General features: G+C 41.9%; 2 protein-coding genes across 5 annotated transcripts in view; one reads left to right on the forward strand and one right to left on the reverse strand.

The window, feature by feature from the left end:
- Positions 1-379: 379 nt before the first annotated feature.
- Positions 380-10278, forward strand: macroh2a2 (macroH2A.2 histone). Its single transcript, XM_014002735.1, has 9 exons — positions 380-570; positions 3499-3674; positions 3806-3912; positions 7013-7210; positions 7319-7423; positions 8000-8099; positions 8181-8270; positions 9336-9510; positions 9739-10278. The coding sequence occupies exons 2-9, from the start codon at positions 3503-3505 to the stop codon at positions 9902-9904; spliced, it is 1113 nt and encodes a 370-aa protein (XP_013858189.1). The 5' UTR covers positions 380-570; positions 3499-3502; the 3' UTR covers positions 9905-10278.
- Positions 10279-10937: 659 nt separating this feature from the next.
- gbf1 (golgi brefeldin A resistant guanine nucleotide exchange factor 1) overlaps positions 10938-17125 on the reverse strand; it is a gene marked incomplete in the record, with an annotated part of 85399 nt that continues 79211 nt past the window's right edge. For all 4 annotated transcript variants that reach the window (XM_014002746.1, XM_014002762.1, XM_014002757.1 and 1 more), the window contains 5 exon segments: positions 10938-12846; positions 14797-14976; positions 15099-15276; positions 15395-15508; positions 16114-16215. In XM_014002746.1, coding sequence (XP_013858200.1) covers positions 12590-12846; positions 14797-14976; positions 15099-15276; positions 15395-15508; positions 16114-16215 — 831 coding nt within the window.

Here is a 17125-nt window from a genome sequence, read left to right on the forward strand (position 1 = left end):
CACACACACACACACACACACACTTTATAAATTTTGTTGAGGAGGATGCTATTGGCAGCTGATAAACAGTGTGCTGTAAAGAAGTACAGTCATATTCAGTAAGCTTCCTGCCCTGCAGGAGCTGAAACACTCCAGTCTTATCACYTCTAATAATCTGCTGAACATGTCTTTATGAACACACAGCTCCTCCAGCATCAGTTTTATTTCTTACAGAGCTACACTGACCTTTCTTCTGAGGGGGGGTTTCTGTCCTGCATGTTACTGGGGGCGTTTTCCCTGGACTGAATTTTTTCCCTTTGCAGCTTCAGTAGCACACAGCCAACCTCCAGCCAGGCTACGCTGTTCCTCGCTCTGGCACTATTTTCTCTCTCTCCAAGGTTGGGAAGCAGCCTTATTACCTAGAAGAAGGGCAGCAAATACAACGAGCAGCTTGAGAGAGAGAATAATAATAATAAAAAACCTCGACAACAACAATAATAAAAACAGCACACCGTCTTTCACCGAGCAGGAGCGTCTCCGGCTCTGTCTGTGTCGTTTTGAAAGGAGGAGAGAGAGAAAAAACCCAAACAGGTAAAGAACTGGGATGTTTGTTTGCATTTTTCGTGCCTCGCTCGGTTCATATCCGGATCAACGCTTTTCCTTTCTCGGTGTGATGTGATTAAAGACGGGCAGAGGCTAAAAAGAAGGGGGCGGGCAGGGACTTGCTTAAAGAAATGGCTCGTTCTGTTATGTCGGTAAAAAAGAGAGAGAGAGAGAGAAAGAAAGAAAGAAAGAAAGAGAGAGAGAGAAAAACAAAACGGAATAACGCGCGAGACTCTGCCTCGCGGAATGCATAAGAACTGAATACATTTGCCGAAATGAAGCTACGTTTTCACTGTCAGCGCGCTTCTTCGTTAAAAACAGCTCTCTGTTAAGCTAGCACCGCCGGGTTCGACTTCCCCTACTTGTTTTAAGGGAACCAAATGTCAACGTCTGCGTACCTACGTCGAACCGAAGCTTTTCCGCCTGACCGACTCCCTCGGTTCGGTTCCAGTGACGTTCAAATAATAGGCGCCGTCATATTTTTTTTTTCTCATTCGCCCACCGCTGCGTCCGAACGCAGCACGCGCTCGTGAAGCTTTGAAGCCGCCGCTTTCTTGTGTCAGATGTATGTTCAGACATGTCGGCTGACGTGCGCGAGCTCCAGCGGCTCCGCTGCTGMCCGAAGGCCGCAGCCTGTCAGCCCATCATCATCATCATCATCCTCATCATCACTGCTGCTGCTACATGTTTACACGCTGCTGGAGGAGAACTGTACAAACACAAAAACTCTCCATGCAGTAGAGGGCACTCTGTCCTGTTAGCTTACAGACACAGCTGTGTCAAATTAAGCTATAGTCCTTTGTAAATGTGTTGTAGGACAGTAATATAGGCCATGGAGTCTCACAGAACTGGTTTCTGGATGTACATCAAACTCCCAATTCTAATTATAAGTTGGGACTTGGTGTAAAATAAAAACAGAATGTGCAAATCTCATCAATGTTATTCACAACTAAACTAAACAGATATGTTGAAACTAAGTAATTATATCATTTTAGGCAACAAAAAAAAATTCAATTTTATTGCAACAACACATCTCCAAAAAGGGGAAACGGTCGTGTTTATTATTTGCCTTTTAACAAATGTAAACGTGTAGGAACTGAGGAGACCAGAAGTTCCTGTTTCTGGTTTTGAGAGGTGTCATTGCTACTTTTTGCCACTAGTTGGTTATATATAGTTGCCCTTATCACTGTGCCTGATGTTTTTTTCTTTCATCATGTTTCTACCTCAGTGTTGTGTGACTCGAAGTAGCTGGTGATTTGTAAATTTCCTTCGGGATAATAAAGTTTTATCCGATCTTATCGTTGGAGGGGAACGTAGGTTTTCCAAGAGTTCTGGGTCGTCTTTGCTGATTCTTTTGTCTCGTGATGCGCCGAATGTTTTTCAGCTGGTGAGAGGTCTGGACTGCAGGCGGGTCAGTTCAGCACCTGGGCTCTTCCACTACAAATCCGCTTGGAATGGATGCAGTAGCAGTTTAGCKTTTTCTTGCTAAGACAAGCACGTTATTTCCTGGAAAAATACATGATCTCAGTGGGCGCATGAGTTTAAAATACTGTTTATATGTTTCTGCGTTAATGGAGCATTTCCAGATGGGTCAGCTGCCCGTGCTTTAGATGCTAATGCACCCCCATACAATCAGCGAGGCAGACTTAGGGAACAGTGCACTGATAACAGGCTGGATGGTACTTGTCCCTTTTAGTATGGAGGACGTGGCATCCATGGCTGTCAAATCAAAATGTCCATTTTTCCACAGTCTGTTTTAAAATGAGCTTCGGCCCAAACATGAGGCCTTTTCTTTGCACGATAGAGCTTTAATTTGGAGTGGTACATGGCACAAACTGTGTTTACAGACAACGATTAAAGGAAGTGATCCTGAGCCCATACAGTGATGTCCAGAACACAATCAGGCCTGATTTTAACACCGTGTCGCCTGAGGGACAGTTAACCTGATTAGTTATAAAACGCTCCCTAAACTGTTTTTTTTTAAATCGGTTCAACTTATTTTTCACAACGTTTTGTTGTCCCTACCAGAACCTTGTGGGGATGTATTGCTGCCATTAAATTCAAAACAATCTTTTCCCCCCCTATAAAAATAATACAATATTTTATTTAAACATCTAATACTTTCACTATTTTCCATTGTAAATAATGTTTTTTTTATATAATCATTTTTAATCTGATTGTGTGGCCCAAGTTTCAGCTAATATGGGCCAGTACAAAATAATATTTATAATAATAATAAAGCTACAATTTAAAATGTTAATACTTGATATAATCCTCTGCCCTGCCTAATTAAATAAAAAAAACTTTAGATGAATCAAAAAAGCTAAATCTCAAGATCAGTTTATGTGATTACTGTAAAATATCAGCCAGTTCAGATGTTATCAGTCCATTATGGACATTATTAGCAGTTATCAGTCCCATAGAATGGCTTCAGACTGTCCCGACAGTGCCCCCTAGTGGGTTACCAGTGCCATATACGTTGGAATGCAACAATCTGCTACCTTCAAAGTCCGGTGTACTTTATTGTAGCCCATGTCATTTTCTCTAAAATTAACCTTAGTGGTTTTATGCCTCATACTAACCAGCTGACAGACTGAAACCATTCTATGGGACTGATAACGGCTAATAACGTCCATTTAATGGATGATAACATCTGAAGCGGGTGAAAATATTGAGAATGATGCTACAACACACTTGTGCCATTTCACTCCAATATAAATAATCCAGATTTATTTGCTCCTGGTTTCCAGAGATAAGGGGAACATGAGAAACTTACGTGATTTTTTTATGTGGAACTGACTCATTTCTCCTACATGTCCAACAGTCTGAATCTTTCATGTCAAACACGTATGTTCAAAGTGTAGCGCCTCGTTTCTGATAATGTGTTCTGGTCCCGGATGTGCTTTGTGACTACAGCACGATGTCAGCCAGAGGTGGGAAAAAGAAGGTCACGAAGCTGTCCCGGTCATCCAGGGCGGGGGTCATCTTCCCCGTGGGGAGGATGATGAGGTACCTGCGCACCGGTACGCACAAATACCGCATCGGCATGGGGGCTCCCGTCTACATGGCAGCGGTCATCGAGTACCTGGCAGGTRAGCGTGCCGTATAATCCGGTGTGGTCGTGTCTGTTTGAGGGTGAGAATAATTCATGTTTGCTCTGCTGTGGGAGTCTGAGGAGGAGGATTTATGTGCGACGATGATGGGTTTTCTGCTTCCTCTAAAGCTGAGATTTTGGAGCTGGCAGGGAATGCAGCGCGAGACAACAAGAAGGGTCGAATAACTCCCAGACATATCAAACTGGCTGTGGCCAATGACGAGGAGCTCAACCAGGTAAACAAACCATCTACAAAAAAAACAAACAACTGTTGTTGTTGCCTTTAAGCATCTCACCATGAACAAACAGAGCCTGTTTGTCAGAGTCGTAATATTCTGACCAGTGTTGTGTTTTAAGAGTTAGAGCCATTTATCTACCACATTCTCACTCCCGACTCGTCACATATTGACGCTTTTYCAAAGTTCCCTCTGCGTCTTATTTTGACGCGTCGGGTACACTCTTCAAGTCAGTCATTGACACACCAGGCATTTCCTGGTTTCCTCGGCGTCCAGGTTTTTACGCGTTGGGATGCAAAATATAGGGGTCTTTGAATTGGGKTCCGTGGTTAATGTTAGGGATCAGGGTTCACAATTAATTTTAGGTAGTGGGTTCAGGGATAGGATGTCTAGGGTGAATATTAGGTAATTTTAGGRTTTGGGACACGTAGTTGACGTGAATTTCCTACACTTTCTAAAAATGGTTAATTTTAGGGATCAGGGTTGATGGTTCATTTTAGGTACTAGAGTCAGGAACAGGATGTCTAGAGCAAATAAAGGTAATTTTAGGCTTTGGGATGGTTAGTTTTTGTGCATTTTCTACACTTTCTGAAATGATGACAATGGATTCCGCCCCATCTCGTCAATAACTGACGTGAGGRGGGTRCCTGACGCGTCAAAACCGGATGCAGAGGGAACCTTGGAAAAGTGTCAATATGTGGCCACCTGGGAGTGAGAATGGGCTGATTTATCAGAAACAAAATCTGTCCTGTGTTTTTGTGACAACCATGACTAAGTGATCTTGAGCTCTGGTTTCCTCCCTCAGACCAAAAACAAGTTTGTTAGCGGTAGCGGCTCATGAGCATAAATATTAGTGGAGCAGACATTAATTTCCTCAATCAATATCAACAAGAATGTCACTGTGTGCATCACATTTTCTGTAAACAAGTTAGATGTTACTCATCTAATCATTTGTCATCTTATTCCCTCTCTGCAGGCTGTCATTAATAAAAAAGAGTCCGGTCTAATATTAAATCAGTGAAACACCTTAGACTGCACCAACTGGACAGTATTTTTTATTTATTTTTTGGAGAAATTAATCAGACAGGTAGTTTCCAGGATTGGACTTCTAATTTAATTTTGAGTAATAATTCTGTAATAATTCTCCAGATAAACAAAGGTAAATAAGTGGGAAGACGTCCTGTGAACTGATTCCAAATATAAAGTAAAAAAAAAAAAAACGGCACCATCTTAACTCTGAGGCCTTAATCGAGACTCAAACTCAAAGACATTTTCAAAACTGCAGCGCTATATTAGCACAGAGCTAGCACAGTAATTCACATACGGTCGTGACAGATTTAGGTTAAAAAAGCTCCTTCCTTCTTGGCAAAAAAAATCCTGTTTTCAATTTCGTCCTCGTTTTCCTCAGTTTTTGATGTTCTGTTCGGGTCGGCTCTAAATATATTTCCAAACAGAATATCTCCCCCTCATTGAACGCAAGTTTTGCTGAACCTTATTCCTGCATTTTATTAGCTTACGTTAGGTCTACTGTTTAGATCAACGCATTAAAACTAACAGAAAGTGTCCATAGGATGTATTTTTAACTCCCCAGTGACTGTCTATTCAGAGGAGCTGACAATACCGATTATTGCCGACACTGAAAAACGCAGGGCATCAGGTTGTACCGCCCTTTAAATGTGAATGAGTAAAAAACTGAGAATGAGTCACTAAAACCCATTTTAAATTCTATTTAAAAATGCCAAAATAGTTGGAGAAACACACAGAACAAAACGATGCAAGACAAGCTAAGTAAATAAACAAACTACTTTGTGGGGCGAATGAATTTTGCTTTAGGCCACGCCTGAATGTTAGGATAACTGGGCACTCTAAATTCTTCCTAGGTGTGAYTGGTTGTTTGTGTCTCCATGTCCCTGTGATGTCCAGGGTGAGCCCCGCCTCTGTGACTGCTGGAGACAGGCACCAGCTCCCATGTGRCCCAGAAAGGGGGAAAAAAGAAGGTTAAAGACAAACATCCATCCACACCTAGAGACAATTTAGTTACCAATGAACATAATATGCATGTTTTTGGTTTGTGGGAGGAAACCAGAATACACAGAGAAAACTCACGCATGTACTAGGAGAACATTTATACTCCACCTAGAAACATCCCAGACTAAGATTCTATCCTGCAACCTTCTCACTATGAGGCGACAGCTCAGCACACCGTGCTGCCACTACCAAAAGTCTACCGTATAATTTGTAATAAACAAGCAAACAGAAGAGTCGTGTTTTGTCGCCGACAATTACAAGTTGTTTGTTTACATTTGAACATTGAGTACACTTCAGACAGCCTCAGCAAAGATGAGGAGATCAAGTTGCATTAACCTCCAATCATTCACTGATGTATAAATTGTGTTAGAAGCGGAAAAATTCCAAGAATGCCATTCGGTTGTTCACCAGTATCTTGACCCTCGGAAATCTGTCATTTTCACAAAAAGTCCACTTTTACACGAGGGGTGGGCTTTGGATCGGACAGACTGTCAGCCGTGGGAAAAGATAAGGAGAGGAGGCAAACTTATCTCCTTACAGCCCACCAGCTCTGAGACATAAATAAATTTGAAGCAAAGTTTCTGAAAAAATCCGTAAGATTGCCCTATATGTTTGAATACATACAAAATAAGGGAATATACATGTAATCTACAATATGTACAACTTGACATGTATGAGATTCAGATCAACACAAATGAATTGTGTGTTTTGACAGCTTTTATGTCTGTAGAAAAACAAAACAAGGACTGCAGGTGAGACCTTTAGTTGACTTCAGTATGAGTCATGTACCACTAGATGTCAGCATCTTCCTGCAGGCTGGGTCTTGAAATTCTACAGGGAAGCATTCAACCACAGTGTTTACCTTTAAACAAAACAGTCAGAGAAAATATTGTTTATTGGAGATCCAGTAAATACGTAGGGTTGCTCTGACTGGAGTTACAACCCTTCTGTGTTCAAGGCTGATTATTTCTTTGTAGTAAAGCTGGAGCCTCTGTTTCAGATTAGAAGAAACTATGGTCACTGTATGACTGGTATACAACAAGACTGGGATTAAAAATGCTCTATTCTTCAGCTTCTAAGAGGAGTGACCATATCAAACGGAGGCGTCCTGCCTCGGATCCACCCGGAGCTTCTCTCCAAGAAGAGAGGAAGCCGGGCGAAAGCGGACACCCAGACGTCCACGCCCGAGAAGCAGGAGGAGCGCTCCAAGAACAAGAAAGTGGTCAAACCTTTCAAAAAGTTCAAGGGGAAACGAGGCCGCAAGCCGAAGGTGAGTCTGCTGAACTGAACCGTCAGACACTGTCCGAAAATAACTTTCAAACTGGAACATTAAAGTTTATTTTTATATGGCTGACAACTGCTTTATTTCTTGTCAAAGAGCGCAGAAGGTGACAAAGAGTCTGTCCCGAGTTCCTCTGTGGAAGACGGACCAGGAGACGGATTCACCATCCTGTCAGCAAAGAGCCTGTTTCTCGGACAGAAAGTAATTTTTTTATTATTATTTGTTCAGCACAATGACTGATCAGAAATCAGATCAGGAACCTGTTTTTACATCAAGTCTGACCCAAATCATTTCAATCAGCAGATGTGTAATTATAACATGTTAAAGGGGTTAGTTTAGATCTTTAAGAAAATTGACAGTAAATATCTCACCTGCTGAAGATAGCTCTTTGAAAATCAGTTTGAAGAAATAGTTTAATCCTGGAGGACTCGAGCTAATAGCTAGAGCTGATCAAAGTGGATTCCTGTCATTTTAAAATGACTCCAATCTCTAAGATTTCTTAACAGCTCACGTGAACTTGATTTTATACAACTTTACATCACCGTCAAATATAAAACATGTTTATTTGGTTATTTTTGTCAGAATGGTCCTGTAAAACTGACTGCAGTGAAATGACTTAAAAACAAGCAATAGCAACAACCACTATAAATATTTTGTAAATTTGAATTTATAAATGTCAGCTGTAAACTTTGGAACTTTTGGCTTCAAATCCAAGTCCCTTCAGTCATACATGCATCAGTAAATACATACTGTCCACCTCCTCATGTCTGTTCCCAGCTTTCACTAACAGAGAGTGAAATCAGTAAGATCGGATCCATCAAGGTGGAAGGAATCATAAACCCGACAAACGCAGAGCTGGACCTCAAAGATGGAGTCGGTAAGGAGGGCGTGGTCCTGTGCGCCTCGTCTTTACTTTCTAAACTCCGGGTCGTTTTCAGCCGCTGCGCTCTGGTTTCAGGAAACGCTCTGGAGAAAGCCGGAGGCCGAGAGTTCCTGGACGGCGTTAAGGAGCTGCGGAAAGCCCAGGGGCCTCTGGAGGTGGCGTCAGGTACAGGCTGACCCAGGAGGACGGACTTGTATCAGCTGTGCTGCCTCAGTGGCACCAAATCACCCTGAACATCCTCAGTGCAGAGAAATGATGGGAATCATGGTTCAGTTCAAATCTTCAAAGAGAAATGATTGGTTCAAAAACAAGTTCAATACTTTGACTGCTGATTCAGCATTCACACTGCAGTGTCACTTTTATACTTTTCTAAATATTCACTTTTTGCTTTTAGCTACCCATTTCTTTCTTGTAGCTTTTAAATTGAATTTAGCTATTTTTAGCTTTTAATTAGCATTCTGCTATAGTTAGCCCTTGTAGTTTTAGTCTTTTAGCTTCTAGGTAACATTTTGCTAATGTCTTTTAGCTAGTATTCAGCTACATTTAGGTATTAGTTAGCCCCATTGCTAATTTTAACTAGTGTTTAAACATTTTAGTACTTTTTTACTAAAATTAGGGTTTTGCTTGTAGCATTCATCCCGTTAGCTTTTAGCTTTTGGTTTATGTTTGCTATTTTAGCCAGCATTTGTGACTTTTACCTTTTTAGTTTTGTTGCTACTGGCTGACAGCTAGTCTTTGTCCTTTTTAGCCTTTAGTAAGTTTTATCTTATTTTTTTAAGAGATTTTTACTTTTAGCTTATAAGAAGCATTTTGCTTATTTTGTCTTTTAGCTCGCATTCTGCTACTTTTAGCTTTTAGCTAACCTCTTACTACTTCCAGCTAACATTTTGCTACTTTTTAATGTTGGTACTCATTATCCATAAGGGTTTTGCTTCTATTGGGTTTTAGCATTCATTCTGCTACTTATAGCTTTTTGTTAACCCTTTGCTACTTTGAGTTTTTAGCCAGTGTTTTCCTACATTGAGCTAGCATTTTGCYACTTCTGGCTTGCTGTTGGGTTTTAACTAGTATTCTACTTCTTTTAGCTTTMACAACACAGTTTCAGCTTCTTCAGTAAAGTCCTTCAGCATGCGTCRCTCACTGTGTTTTTGCAGAAAATGCAGTTTCTCTGGTTCAGCCCAGTYGGTCCTGAATCCTGCTGTCCGGTGGGTTTTTCTGTGTCTCCTGCAGTGGCAGTGAGCCAGGCCAACGGGATGGCGGCCCGCTTCGTTATCCACTGTAACGTCCCTCAGTGGGGCTCGGAGAAGTGCGAGGACCAGCTGGAGAAGACGGTGAAGAACTGCCTCTCAGCAGCCGAGGAGAAGAAGCTGAAGTCCGTGGCCTTCCCGTCACTTCCAGCCGGACGGTGAGCTGCCCGTCCACCACTCGTCTCAAACGTCCCACCTGAACTGAGCCCCCTCCTTATCAGAACCGTCATATTCATTTTGCTGCCGACTTACATTAAACCTGCAAGGATCGAGTGGTGTGAAATGTTACGACACAGCCACGTGTTTGATATCTTTCTGTCTTACTGATGTCGTTTCACCTCCYGAGTCTGCATTCATGTTAAAATCTGCTTCTTTTTCACTTTCAGGAACGGCTTTCCAAAGCAGACGGCCGCTCAGCTCATCCTGAAGGCCGTCTCCAACCACTTTGTGTCGTCCACCAGCTCCTCCCTGAAAAACATTTACTTTGTGCTGTTTGACAGCGAGAGCATTGGAATCTACCTACAGGAAATGGCCAAGCTGGACACCAAGTGAGGATCTCTTCATTTCTGTGGGGTGGGGGGGTTGTTAATTGTTGCCGTTGTGTGGGTGGGGTCGGGGTGGCGGGATCCAGCAGTAGGGCTTTTAATGTGTGGTGGTCTCTTCGAGGAGGGAAACAGTAATTGTGAGTTAGAGGAGCTGTTCACGTTTTCTGTTCCACTTGTCTCGTTGGGCATTCTTTAGATCTTTTACATCTTTAGTTTGACTTTATTGTTCTTTATTTCACTGTTTCTACTCGTTTTTTTCCTTCCCCTTTAAACATTCARTGTATATCCTTCTTTTCTTGTCTCTGTAGTTTCTCATAGGTTRTTAAAAGTTGTGATTCTCATTCAGCTTTGAAATAAATCTGATATTTTACACCAAACTTACCCGATTTTAACCTGTCGTTACTTTACGAGCGAGGGCTACACCGTCTCATTTCACAGCAGTTTTGTTTTATGACGTGGCCTGCATGGGCCGTGGTCCAGGTAGGCTGTAGCCCCTGAATTGAGACACAGCCATGATAGCAGAGATATGATCATCTAGCAACATAGAAACCTTTTAATAATTAAAAGATGTCAACAACAGAAGACTTGTCCATCCAGCCTTACATGTTGGAGCCASAGTCTGACCCAGAACCAGAGGAGAATGAAGATCGTGAAATTGTAGTTGGTAAGTCTGGATCTTATTTAGAAGTTCCATCAGAAATAATTTGACAAATAGTTCAGAAACTAGAGAAAGCTGGATTAAAAAATATGACCCAAACAGAATATAGTTATCTACACAGCACCGGGAGAAACTAAATTATAATTTTCTGCACTAGACTCTAAACACACAACAAAATATATTTAGCATCTAAAGTGGATTTTGCATGATGTGTCCTCTTTAAAGTAGTTCTGAAGGCAGGAGGTTCAATCAAATTAATTTTGTTTTTTTTCTGTTGATGATGCGCACACCTTAAACCTGAAATAATGGTGTTCCACAAACGGCACGGAACGCTACATGACTACTTTGTTTACTTAAAAATAAATCCTCACACACACCAGAAGTCTTTACATTATATTTATTACATTGTAAAAAGCACATTACTTTTAATTTATATTTATATATTTGTACACATGGAATTCACCTTTCAAGCACAAACGTAGCTCCTGATAAAACTAAAGAGTCCCGTAGAACAAATAAAGCCACAGCGGCCACGTCCGTGGCTGTTTAAGGCTGTAGTGTCCCCCCCCCCCACCAACTAACATGTGGACCGCAGAGGGGTGGTCCGCCTCRCTCCCTCCCAGCTCAATAAATAACATTAAATACCAGCGAGACGCTCCGGACTGAGACACAGCTCCCGGTCCATTCTCTACACACCTCAAAGGTGGGGGTGGGGTTGCTTTAAAAGCTCCGTTAGATCACACGTCATCGTATGCGAGGCCCAGGGTGAAACCACAACAGAGTACGTTCCGCGAGATAGCAAGCCTTTACCTTAAAACTGTCAGCCTGTCTATTCCACTTCATTTGTTTCTACTAACTGAAAATGTTAAAAACGTAAGACACATGCTGTATTTCTGTCCCGGTTAACACAGCAGCTGGAGGATTTTATAAGATGAGTTTTAAAGTGACAAAGTGGGGGGAAAAGCTGGCGCTGGTCCTGAACGATTACCATCACGATCCACAGACAGGAAGCTAGTTTGTCAAAAGTGAATTAAGTCCGATTTATTCTGTTTTACAAACTCATTGGGAACCTGTATAAAAAAAAACCAGCGCTGCTGTTCTCCACAAGTCTCTGCTGCCTCCTCGAACTCGGAGGGAAACGTCCCGTTCTGCTCGTTCTCATGTGGAATGTGGGACATCTCTGAGAAGGACTCCATGTGCACATGATCCCTCTGTTTCACATAAAGTGCCTAAAATTAAACTTTTTGTTGGTTTTATCAATGACAGCTCAGAACAAGACTGGTTGGGCTGATCTAAAAAAAAAAAAACACCTAATATCTCAATTTTACAGGACAGCACCACAGATTTTGGCAGCTGAAAGAAAAACTGACCTTCAAGCAGTTTTCTGTACAAATCTGATCCCAACTGACGTCCAGCTGAGGTTTGAGCTTCTAAAATCCTGTCTGTGTGAACGGTGAGGCGGCTCGGCGTCTCTGCCTGATCTCCGTGCTAAATACAACCTTCAGGTCAATGAGGAAAAAAAGATAAGGGGTCTTTATCAAGTTAAAATGTCTCTAAGGGTGATGGGGAAAAAAAAGATGGCAGCTGTGAGAGCTGGTTCTTATTCCCTCTACCTGTGAACACACACATCCTGTGACCTCAAGGTGTACATGAGCTCTAATCCTGCTGAAAATACGACCATTAAACAGAGAATTTTCTTAAAGATGTCTAAGAAYAAACCTGTGTGGGGAAATTTATCAGTTTCATTGTCTCAGTCTGAAATATACATAATGCTCTAGGTTTCAACGGGCTGATAACAGCCACTAAATCTGTCTCCTGTTAGTGTATGAGCAGCACATCTGTGTTTTAAATGCTGCAATCATCAGTCTAGTTGGGATTTGTCCCCGTTTAGTTCCTATTGAATCAGAGAATCAACACAAAATGGCACAGCAGAAAGGACCGGTGCGTTCGGACAGAGAGGCGGGGCTTCTTTAAACAAAAGGCAGACGTGGGTCAGGATGGGTTGTCTTCATGAGAGCAGGTGGGCTTCTCTCCCTACTGGACCTCGTCAGGCGGACTTGCGGGTTTGGGCCCGGGAAGCAGCGGCACCGGCGACGTGGCCTCGATCAGGGCGGGGTTCAGGATGATCGGGAGGGACATGGGCGGGACTCCCACCTGCAGCGGGGAAGCCAGGGGCTGCAGGATCAGAGGGGGCTGGCTCAGCGCCRCGGGAGGCTGGCTGGGGGAGGGTGCTAGCGATGCTGTTGCGGCGGGGTTGATGGAGGGTGGAACCGGAGAGGAGCGGTCAGGCCCTACGAAAAAAATAAAAATAATTACATACTGAGATCTAAATACTGTTAATCCAAGATCCTTACATGTTTTGTAATCCTGTTTTTCCTCAAATTTCAACATTTTCTACATTTTCTGACATCAAAACAGCTCTGAATTTGCTGTGAATATAACAGTGGCTCTATTATTATAATCTGTACGCTTCAAAGATTATAAATATCAGTCTAYAGTCTTAATACCATTACAAAGGTCTTCTTTTATAAAAAGAAGAAAATATGGTMATTAAAAATAACAAAAAGTTCCATTTGATAGTAAAAGGAAACACTTTGCATGCTTTAGCCCTGGGCTAATGGCACAAAATGTAAAAACATTGTGTTTGGTTGGTAACAATATGTCTTGGCAATGACTCATATTGTAAAAAAAACTGTTTACTTCCATTAAAATAGTGCCACGTTAGAAAAGTCCATTTGAGAGCTGCAGAGTTGAGTGGGTTGTGTACATAAAAAAAAGGAAAATCTGTGTCTCTTCTCCACAGGGGTGCCTTTGAGTGGTTCTCATTGATTCAGTGTTGGCCCCATTTCTGGTTACAACCATGCTTTTGGGTCCACATCAGCAGTGGCTCCAGGCCAGTCAAGTTGAGTACTGCACGCAAGTGTTTGTAACTTCAGCAGACTTTGGACAGCAGCCCAAGAAGTTCAAGGACAATGCTCCAATTAGCTGCATTTTCTCCTGATAATTTTGCTGTGGTCCAGTTGTACTGGGAAATGGGAATTTCCCACCAACAAGTAATAAATTTAAAGTGGAACGCCCCCTACGGTGTGAATTCCCAGTTAGAATACTCACCACAACTGAACAGTGAGTAAAACTCTCTTACTTTCAATAGTATTTCTGTATTAATTATTTCACATTTAGTCAGTCTTACACGTTGTACTTTTCAGTGTTTCAATGCAGTTAAAGTTAAACATGAAAAGTTGAAGTTAATTACAACTGGCCCCTTGAAACATTGTGGCCCTTGGTGAAAACGAGTTTGCCAACCCCTGGCTTAGAGTGACACTTGATAATGGAGAAGGAACTTAATGCTTGTTTTGAGTTTCTGGAACCTCAAGGGGCTGCCACGATTAGTCGACTAGTCATGATTTTGTCAAATATTAAAATTGTCAATGACTAATTTAATAGTCAATACATCAGTTTTTTTTCTTTGTATTTTTTTTTTATAGTCGACTACAAAAATAATTGTTTGTGGCAGCCCTAATTACCACTAATGTGTATGTGTGTCAAGGACAGAAAGGCAGATGTGGCAGTGGAAGGTGTCACAGCAGTTTGGAGAGAAAAACAAAGTTAGAAAAAAAAAAACGATGCATCAACTATTAAATTAGTCGACGATTTTAATAGTCGACAATAACCGTGACTAGTCGACTAATCGTGGCAGCCTTAAGTGCCAACAATCAGGCATCTGATTATCAGCAACTTTAAGGCAACCAGTAGCAATCCCATCATCTCTGCAGTCTGAGACCAAACTCACATAGTCAAAGACTGCCTCCAGAGTTAGAGAGTGAAGAGAATGGATCTCGTGCAGTTTTGACCTGARCCCCACTGAACACCCGTGGCTCAGCTGGGGTGTATCGTTTGTTCTAGAGTGACCAAYACAACTACRTTGGCTTATTTGCAACAAATTCTGGTTAAGAATGGGGATGCCATCTCACAGCAGTGTGTGACCAAAGTGGTGACCAGCACAAGGAGGGGGTGCCAGGCTGCTGTGGCTGTGTATGGTTCTTCCACATGCTGCTGAGGCCCCCAGTTTATCAAATGAATAAATTATTTTTTTAACAACGTCTGAAAATGAAACAATTGTTGAACTACCAACATGTCTTTTTCCTTCAACTTCCAGACTACAAAAGAACCCCATTCACCACATATCAGAGCGTGYTGGAGCTCCRTGTGCAGCTCCTGTTCATCGTGACGGTGATGTTTACCGTTAACGATGACTGGCTGAGACTCCAGTGGCGACTCCGGCCGACTGGATGCTTGAGTCTCTGCTGGGGCGAGTGGAAAAGGGACTGGGGATGGAGGCTGGGGAGGAGGTGGAGATGCCTGAGGGGATGGAGGCCGGCCTCCTGGGGGTGTGGCTTCAGTAGGAGGACCAGGGTTTGGATCTGAAAATAAAACACAAATGATGATACAAAATAAACACGAGCTGCAGCCAAACTCTACTCCTAGACATCGAGAAGAAAAAAAAAGGAGCTACATAGTTTTGAATGATTGTGGTTCTGAGTACCTGGTATGACGGTCTGTTTGAAAAGCTCCTCCCTCAGGTTGGGCAGGAAGCAGACGATCCGCTCCCATGTAATCTCCCACAGGTCGGAGTATCCTGTCCTGGAGTCGGTGCTGTGGAAAATCCCTGCTGTGTCCATCACAAGCAGCATGTTCTTCAGAGACTCTGGGATCGCCTCCAACTGCACACAAACCAAACAAATCAAAAATCTTCAAGATCGTCTGTAACAAACTCCTTTTAACGAGAACATTCAGCTGTTCCCACTGAAACAGTAGGATCTGCTTTAGAATCATCCTCACCAGTAAGTCACTGGATCCTGCATGCATGTATTTGTCCATGAAGTCCAGAATGGTGAGCCAGAGGGCAGCGAAGGTGGGCAGGGACAGCAGTGGGGAGAGGTGTTGCAGGAAGACCTGGAAACACACCCCCAAAATAAAGTAAATACGACAAAAAATCTTTTTTTTTTAAGTTAAACTTGGTTTTTGCAAAACAAAACTATAAGAACCGTCATTCGTTATTATTCTAACAGCATAAAAAGGTCTTACAAACCCAAAGATTTTCTTTTTGTAAAACTGCTGAAGCTGTTAATGTGAACATTCTCCAGTTTAGCCAGTTTTATTGAACTGACAGACTTAAATTTACAAAAAAAGGAAAAGAAAAAAGGGGAAAAAATGGATGAATAAAAAGTAAAATCATTTTATTTGACTGGAACTCCTATTTATTTTCATTAACTTTCAAAAGTCTGTATTCACCATTAAGAAAACGGAGATAAACACCTCATTATTTATAGATTATGGTAACTTTTCACAGGCTTCTGAGGGTTTTTATGTTGCCTCAGGTGTTTCTTTGGAAAACTACAASAAGTGAAGTTTTCTGGACCTGGTKGTTTACAACTGAATTTCCAGAGAASTTAAAGGAAAGAAAAAGCTCAGGTAATTGTTACGAGCGTAATCTAATAAATGACAACGCTAATGAAGTGACGCCTGTGATGACTGCTGGAAGTACAGTGTCTGCAGACCTTCGACAGCAACGTGCAGGCTCTCATTCTGGTCTCCTCCATGCCTCCGACGTCTGCGGGGCTGATGTTGTCCAGCAGCTTCGTCAGCAAGGGGAAAAGAACCTGCAGACACACCAAATCAGCTGGGATCTCCAGAACTCCTCTGGAGTTATTAGSTTTGTGAACTTTTTGGTCATTTGATTTTCATTTTAAAAACAGATATTGGGGGGGTGGGGTGGATGGCTATTCCATTTTCATTTTAAACTTGAAAAGTTGAAAAACGGCCCATATTTTTATCTTTATTAAACTGGAAATTTACCACCATCTTCAAGGCAACTCAATGTTATCCTGTGGAAGCAGCTGTGGCTTTAAGTTCCTAACCAATAACCTCACAGGACCTCTAAGACAAAGGCTTAATGTGCTACAAGCACCAGAAGCTCCAGAAAACATCATGTGTCATCAGTGATGTACAAACTATCAGCTGACTGTTAAAGTTATGTAAAACTAGTTAACTAGTGTGTATTTATTGCAGCTGCTGGATTAGCTAGTTAGAAAGTACAATGTGTTTATTCGGAGGAATCAAGGAAATCAGCTAGCCTAGCGTATTGTTAAAAACCACCGTGTACAGTTAGCTCCGGGGAGGTATAGGTAGGTTACGGTTCTGAAATAACATAGTAAAACATACAGGCTTGCTAGTTTTCACCTAAAACCAGATTCTGTTAATCACGGATGAATGAAACGTAGCACTGTTTCCAGGAGCCCCAGGTTTCACACAACTGATAACAGCGCTGGACTTCCAGTTTGAGAAAAATAAAAGAGGAATTGTTTTTTTTGTTCCTTTTATGTAGTATAAAATCATAATAGAATAATCAAATGGTTTTTTTTGTTGTTGTTTTTCAATAACTGTTTTTAAAACATATCTATTATTTAAACTGTTTCCAGGAGCCCCAGGTTTCACACAACTGATAACAGCGCTGGACTTCCAGTTTGAGAAAAATAAAAGAGGATTTTTTTTTTCTTTTTTGTAGTATAA

This window comes from Austrofundulus limnaeus, unplaced genomic scaffold, assembly GCF_001266775.1.
Source record: "Austrofundulus limnaeus strain Quisiro unplaced genomic scaffold, Austrofundulus_limnaeus-1.0 Scaffold0, whole genome shotgun sequence".
Lineage (NCBI taxonomy): Eukaryota > Metazoa > Chordata > Actinopteri > Cyprinodontiformes > Rivulidae > Austrofundulus > Austrofundulus limnaeus.

Coding starts and splice junctions, on each gene's coding strand:
- macroh2a2 (XM_014002735.1), top strand. CDS start 3,503: ATGTCAGCCAGAGGTGGGAAAAAGAAGGTCACGAAGCTGTCCCGGTCA. Junction 7,424..7,999: donor GCCTGTTTCTCGGACAGAAA/GTAATTTTTTTA, acceptor GTCTGTTCCCAG/CTTTCACTAACAGAGAGTGA. Junction 8,100..8,180: donor GGACCTCAAAGATGGAGTCG/GTAAGGAGGGCG, acceptor CTCTGGTTTCAG/GAAACGCTCTGGAGAAAGCC.